The sequence below is a fragment of the Pelophylax lessonae genome (assembly GCF_965119305.1).
Source record: "Pelophylax lessonae genome assembly, chromosome: 1".
Lineage (NCBI taxonomy): Eukaryota > Metazoa > Chordata > Amphibia > Anura > Ranidae > Pelophylax > Pelophylax lessonae.
The window spans coordinates 440,733,793-440,740,670 of record NC_138768.1 but is presented as its reverse complement, the minus strand read 5'-3'; the positions used below and the strand labels follow the sequence as shown (position 1 = coordinate 440,740,670).

The 6,878-nt window shown below is 58.9% G+C and overlaps 1 protein-coding gene across 1 annotated transcript; it reads left to right on the top strand.

Annotated features, from left to right (window-relative positions):
• Positions 1–5,924: 5,924 nt before the first annotated feature.
• LOC309546788 (uncharacterized protein) lies at positions 5,925–6,572 on the top strand (the record flags this gene model as incomplete). Its single annotated transcript, XM_082246477.1, has 1 exon — positions 5,925–6,572. The coding sequence occupies one exon, from the start codon at positions 5,925–5,927 to the stop codon at positions 6,570–6,572; it is 648 nt and encodes a 215-aa protein (XP_082102603.1).
• Positions 6,573–6,878: the final 306 nt, after the last annotated feature.

Below are 6,878 nucleotides of genomic sequence, written 5' to 3'. Positions count from 1 at the left end.
AATTTGATGGCAAGAACATGTCACTGTCAGACTGGGTGACAAGATTACAGAGCGCTGCAAGAATTTACAATGTCAGCCCAGAGTTACAGGTAGAAATTGCTTTGGCTGCCCTGGAGGGTGAGGCCCGAAAGAAAGGGAGGCCCGGAGCAGGAGCCGAGCAATAGCATAGGGTCAGCATGACTAGGTGGACAGGGGAGTGTAGGGGTTAAGTTAGGAAACAAGTAGACAGTGGTGTCATCGGGGGAGCCTAAGTTGTTTAGTTAGCTTAGGGGGAGGTGGGGCTGGCAGGCAGGAAGAGGCGGGATCTGCTGGGGGGCGCCAAAATCCCCTCACTCGGCAGAAGAAGCGTCCCTGGTGAGGTGGTGTTCCCCTTCCCTCCCTCCTTCCGCGCTTGGTGCCCTCCTGCTGCTGCTGTCTGTGCTGTGCCTGGCTCCCTCTCCCTTCCCCTGTCTGCACTTTGGGCTATCTGGGCTGTGCTCCACCCCCCCGGTGGCGGCGGTGCTGCTGCTCGGCCAGGTCGGCTCTCTCCTTCCTCCCCCCTCCCTCCTTCCCCCGCAGGCTGCACTCTCGCCGATCTCCCTCCGGTGGGTGGATCAGACAGGCAGGTGTGTGGCTGTGTACTCCAGCCGGCCGCCCCCTCCCCCCCCCCGTGTACTCGTAGTGTGTCGCTCCACGAGGCTGTGCACTCCGGCTGCCTCCAGCCCCTCTGGCTGCATGCTTGCCGGCTCTCCCTGCATCCTAGGCTCTACCGACTCCTAGGGGAATACAGAGTGCGGCGGTGTCCTCCGGCTGCCCCCGCCCCCTGTACTTGTAGTGTGTCGCTCCACGAGGCTGTGTACTCTGGCCGCCCCCCTCCCCCCCGTTGGCTGCATGCTTGCCCGCTCTCCCTGCATACTAGGCTCTCCCGGCTCCTAGGGGAATGCGGAGGGGGCAGGCTTCCTTTCGGCTGTCCCGCTCTTCACCCTCAGCTAGCCCAGTACATCCACCTCGTGGTGTGCGGCGGGGCATCCGTTCCCCCCCTTTTTTCCTCTGCCTGCAGGCCTCCTCCCGGCTGCACGGTCTTCCCCTCCCCACTGCTGTGCTGAAGCTGCCACACAGCTGGCACTTGCAGCTTCCTCAACCGCCCTGCCCACTGGCACATTATCACCCACATCTGCCCGCGGTCCCCTGCTTCTCCCCACCAGGATGGCCGAGCTGGACGGCTTGCTCTCCCGTCTCTGCACCGCGGCCGCGGTTCATGGGGTGGCCTGGGTCCAGGCTCAGGTTGCGGCGGTACCGGGTGACCAGAGCCCGGCTGCGACGGCGGGGGGGCGGGACTCCACTCGCGCTCGGAGAACCAGGCCTCCGGAGCGTTTCTCCCCGGACTCCCCCCCCCCTGTGCTGGTAAATCTTTTAGGAGCCCAGTTCAGGACCCTCCAGGCCCACCGGCGAAGCGTGCCACTGCTTCGGCCGGTGGTGCAGCTGGGAGGAATCCTCGGCAGCAGCGGAGCTCAGGGGGTGGGAGGGGTAGGCGTGCCTCAGTTTCCCCTCCCCCTCCCCCTGGGCGGCAGTCGGGCAGGAATGTGGACTCCTCCCCTGAGGTTCTCGGTGTGGGGGAGGAGTCTCAGCGGGGGGAGGAGCGGTGATGCGGCTGCCGAGCCCTCCGGTGCCTTGGCCGGCAGCCCCCATAGGTGCCCGAGATCCACTAGGCCCGGGGCTTCAGTTCAGCAGAGGGGCACGGGTCGTGCCACGGCGGGCGCTCAAGTCTTGGGGCGTGCTGCTGGAACGTCATTTGGAGGCGGGAGCGGTGTGCGGGGTTCCGCGGGACGGCCACATGGTTTGCTCACGGCCCTCCGCGGAGGCATCTCCACCTGCGATGGATCGGTCGGAAGGCGAGCTGTCGGGTTCGGATGAGGAGGCGACTTCAAGCGGCCCAGCTGAGAGGGCTTCCGGAGCAGCGGCTGGCGGGACCACCCCTGGGCAGCCCGGTGAGTGTGAGACTTCTGTGTCTGTCTCTGATTCTTTACGTGAACTGTTGGGTCTAGGTGGGGGCAGCGCATTGGGGTCGCGGTTGCCCACTAGGGGGGAGGTGGCATCTGTCCAGTTGGCGGGTGGTAAGCCTGCTGCTGTCTGGTCAGATGGGGCATTAGTTTCCTTGCTGTCTGGGCTGCGGGCAGCTGGTCGGGCGCTTCGACACGCAGGGGGGTGCTAGCCCCTCGCCAGTGGCGGCGTGGGTCCCGCCAGCTTCTGGGGGGTGACGGCGGGGCTTGTGCCGGTGCCTGGGGCCCACGGGGCGGTTGGCGTACAGACCGTGATGGTCGTGCCGCTTCCACAGCGGTGGGGGATGTGGCAGGGGGGTCGAAAAAGGGGGCTGCGGCTGGGGACAGTGCTAAGAAGGGGGGCACGGTCCGGTTGGATGACTCGGCGAGGTGCGAAGTCTATGTTTGCTTCGAGGGACCGTTAGGTGCGCATCTAAAGGCGGAGGTCAGGGAGAAGATTGTCAAGGGTGAGTACGTGGAAATCTTTACTCTTTTGCCCAGGGGCGTAACTACAGGGGTTGCAGGGGTTGCAATTGCAACCGGGCCCCATGCTCCAGGGGGCCCGTGCAGTTCCACTGTATACCTGGATAGGAGGGGCGGCAGGGGCAGCATGTAGAGAAATCACTGTCCTCCTTTTTCCTCCTGTAGCTTCAGGAGGAAAATGGAGGAGATTGGTTCCTCTGTATGCTGCCCCCGCCACTCCTCCTATCTAGTTCACTTGTGTTCTGCTGTCTCTGGGCCTCTGTGTGCTCCCCTGGTCCCCCCCCCCCCCCACTGGGCCAACTGCAGAACTTGTGAAAGGGTCCCACTGCGGGACCGTAATAAAGGGCCCCCTCAATAAGAGTGAAGGGCCCCAGGATCAGTGGGAGGAGCCCCAGGCTTAAAGGGAAGGGCCCCGGCCAGGTGTCCGGGGGGCCCTACATGGTTTCTTGAACCAGGGCCCTGAAGGTTCTAGTTACGCCTCTGCTTTTGCCGCTTGAAAAATGTAACTTGAATAGGATCAAGCCGGAGGAGAACAAGAAGGAGGATGAGGAGAAGCGGCGGTATAGGTTAATCCCCCGCACTTTCGCTAACTGGTTGCAGGCGTTCACAATTCTTGCTAGTGTGATTGGGGAGAAGAACCCCGAACCTTGTTCGGCTCTCTTCTGTTACTTGGATGCTATTGGTGAGGCATACAGGGTATATGGGGGTACGGCGTGGCTGCGGTATGATGAGCAGTTCCGTCAGCGGAAGGCCATTCGACAGTCGCTGCGCTGGGACCACAAAGACATTAGCCTCTGGATGCAGCTTATTTTGTCGGTGCGGGCTTCCCCACAGTTTTTTCCAGGAGGGGCCGGCGGTTCTTCTACCCCCGTGCAGTCGGTCACTAAGCGGCGGGGTTGCTGTTGGCAATTCAACAAGGGTTCCTGTAAGTTCTGGGGGTCCTGTCGCTACAAGCACGAATGCTTGGGTTGCGGAGGTGCCCATCCGTTGTCCCGCTGTTTCAAGCGGGGTAAGGGATGCTCCGGGGAGCCTGGTCAAAAAAGGGACGACGCCGGTGATCTTGGAAAAGATGCTGCCTTTTCTAAGTAGATACCCTGATAGGGCGGCGGCTCAACTCCTAGAGGCCGGGTTTTCAGATGGTTTTCATATTCCTTGCTCCATGGCTACCATTCCCCCTCATGTGCGGAATTTGCGGTCCGCACTGCAGCATACTGCGGTGGTGTCCGACAAGCTAGCGAAGGAGGTGGCGTTGGGTCGGATGGGTGGAGCGTTTCCCGCTCCTCCATTGCCTAATTTGGTGGTTTCTGGTGCCCAAAAAGGAGGTCAATAAGTTTCGTCTCATTCACCATCTCTCTTTCCCGAAGGGGCGGTCGGTGAATGACACGATTGATTCGGCAGCCTGCACGGTGGCTAATACGCCTTTCGATGCGGCTGTGTTTTGGGTTCGGCGCTATGGGCGGGGGGCACTCATGGCGAACGCTGATATTGAAGCCGCCTTTCGGCTGCTTCTGGTTCACCCGCATAGTTTTCACCTGTTGGGTTGCCGGTGGCAGGGGGCTTATTATGTAGATCGCTGCCTCCCTATGGGTTGTTCCATTTCTTGCGCATTGTTTGAGACATTCAGCCCTTTTGTGGAGTGGGTGGTGCGGGACGTGTCTGGGACGAATTCCCTCATTCATTATTTGGATGATTTCCTTTGCGTGGGTCCGCCTTCCTCCAACGTGTGTGCCGTGCTTCTTGCTACGTTGCAGCACATTGCAGTTCAGTTTGGGATTCCGCTTGCGCTGGAAAAAACGGAGGGCATTGTGGTGGATTCAGACGCTATGGAATGTCGCCTGCCGGAGGACAAGCTTTCGGCTCTCAAGTCATTGTTGGGCAAGCTGAACTTTGCGTGCCGGATTTTGCCAATGGGTCGGGTTTTTTGTAGGAGGTTGTCGGCGGCCACGGCGGGAGTAACATCGCCCGCGCACTTTATCCGCCTCACCAAGGACCATAGGGAGGACCTGCGACTGTGGCACAGTTTCTTGGCCGACTACAATGGGAGGGCTTTATGGATGTCGGGGCCAGTCAGCAATTTTGACCTGGAGCTGTACACGGATGCGGTGGGTTCCACTGGGTATGGGGCTTTTTATCGTGGGCGGTGGAGCGCGGCGCCTTGGCCTGTGTCATGGTCGGTGGCAGGTCTCCTTCAGAACATGGTCCTTTTGAAACTGTTTCCGGTGGTGCTTGCCATGGAGATTTGGGGGGACGCATTCCGGGATTTGAGGGTTCGTCTGCACTGCGATAACATGGCAGTGGTACAGGTGATTAACCGCTCCTCGGCTTCATCGCAGCCGGTGGTTCGGCTGCTGCGACAATTGGTGCTGCGTTGCCTTGAATTGAACGTTTTTCTTTATGCTGTGCACATTCCGGGGGTGGTCAACACGTTAGCTGACGCCTTGTCTCGTTTTCAGTGGGACCAGTTTCGAGAGCTGGCGCCGGAGGCGGAGCAACAAGGGGTCCCGTGTCCCGAGTGGCTGTGGGAGATTGCCTTGGGGTCCTCGCCGGCTGGATCCAACGGTCTGTGAATGAGGCTACGTGGTCAGCATATTTCAAAGTATGGCTCGAGTGGTGGGAGGTGCTGCGTTTGGCGGAGCTGGATAGCGGGGATCCTGAGGTTCGGTGGGTGGTTTTTATTTTCTGGCGCAACAGTTTGAGAAGGGTGGGTCAGCGTCTGCTGTGGCTCGCAAGTTGGCCGGCCTGGCCTTCTTGTTTAAGTTGCAGGGTAGTTACGATTTTACGAAGGACTTCGTTGTTCGGCAAGCTCTGAAGGGGTATGGGCGGGCCCATCGCCGTAAGGACGGTAGGCTCCCTGTATCCTTTCCCCTCTTGCAGGATATTTCCGCTACATTGAGTACGCTGTGTTTTTCTGCTTATGAAGTCCTTTTTTTTCGGGCAGCATTCTGCCTGGCGTTTTTTGGGGCCTTTCGGATTGGGGAATTGGTGAGCCCCTCTAAGGGTGTTTCGGGGGGCCTGTTGGCGCAGGATGTGTCCTGCCGGGGGGAGGAAGTTCACATTTTGCTCCGTCGGTCCAAAACGGATCAGTTGGGTAGGGGCGTGCGGGTCCGGTTGTTTGCAATGCCGGCATCGCCTTTGTGCCCGGTTAGCGAGTGCTTTTTTGGCCATCCGGCCGCAGGTGGGTGGCTTGTTTTTAGTGCATGCTGATGGGGCTTCCTTGTCCAGATATCAATTCATCGGGGTGTTCCGTAAGTGTTTGAGGGTCTTGGGTTTGGATGCGAAATGCTATGCCTCACACTCCTTTCGCATTGGGGCGGCCACGGAGGTTGGATGAGGATGCGGTTAAGCGCATTGGTAGGTGGGATTCGAAGAGGTTTTCGTTGTATGTTCGTCCTCATCTGTTGTGATTGTCGTTGGGGATTTGGTATGCGCGTCTGTGTTTGTACAAGGAACCTGCGGGGGGTTTGCCTTTTGTTTCTTTCAGGTGAACCGTGCCTCGTCTGGATATTGGGACACTCCTATGTGTTTTGGGGTGCCAGGCGAGCAGATGTCCGTCCCGGTGGTAGACAGCTAGGATTTACCAGACAGGAAGCCTGCGTCCGCTGGCTGGGGGTGCCGGGTATGATGTGGAGCAGAGTGGTGCCTGAGGTCTATAAAATTGCTCGGTGGGACAGGCATCCGGATGTGCTGGTGCTTCATGTGGGGGGTAATGATCTGGCGGTTAGATTCATGCAGGAACTTATACGGGACATAAAATTGGATTTCCTGCGTCTCTGTGTGTCCTTCCCGGACCTGATCATCGTCTGGTCTGACATAGTCGCCCGTACTTCCTGGCGTTTGGCCAGGTCGGTGGAGCGTGTCAACAGGGCCCGCATAAAAGTTAACAAAGCGGTGGGGAAATTTGTCTGTCGCAATGGTGGTGTGGTCATTAGGCACCTGGAGTTGGAGGTTGAGACCTGGAGGTACTTGCGGGGCGATGGGCACCTAAATGCCGTGGAGACTGACCTGTGGGCTCTGGGGTTGCAGGACGGTATACAGAGGGCGTTGGGGGTGTGGAGGGGCACTCAAGGGTAAGGTTTCACCCTTGGCGTGCGGTGTTGTCTTTTTGTTGGTCTTTGCTGGCAGGGGCAAAAACCTTTAAGTCAAGATAATGGTTCGGGACCCACTGGTGGTAGGTCCCTCTGGTGCGTTCCAGTTGAGGTCAGTTTGACTGGAAGGAAACATGGGTACACTGCGGGTAGAGTGTTGTCTCAGAGCTGGAGTTATGCGGCTGGAGGCCTAGTATGTTTAAGTGGGCCCGCAGTGTAGTATTTATCTGAACATTAAAAGGGGGGGCCTCAAAGACCAACAAAAGCTTTAACTGTTTTTTGACATTTCTGT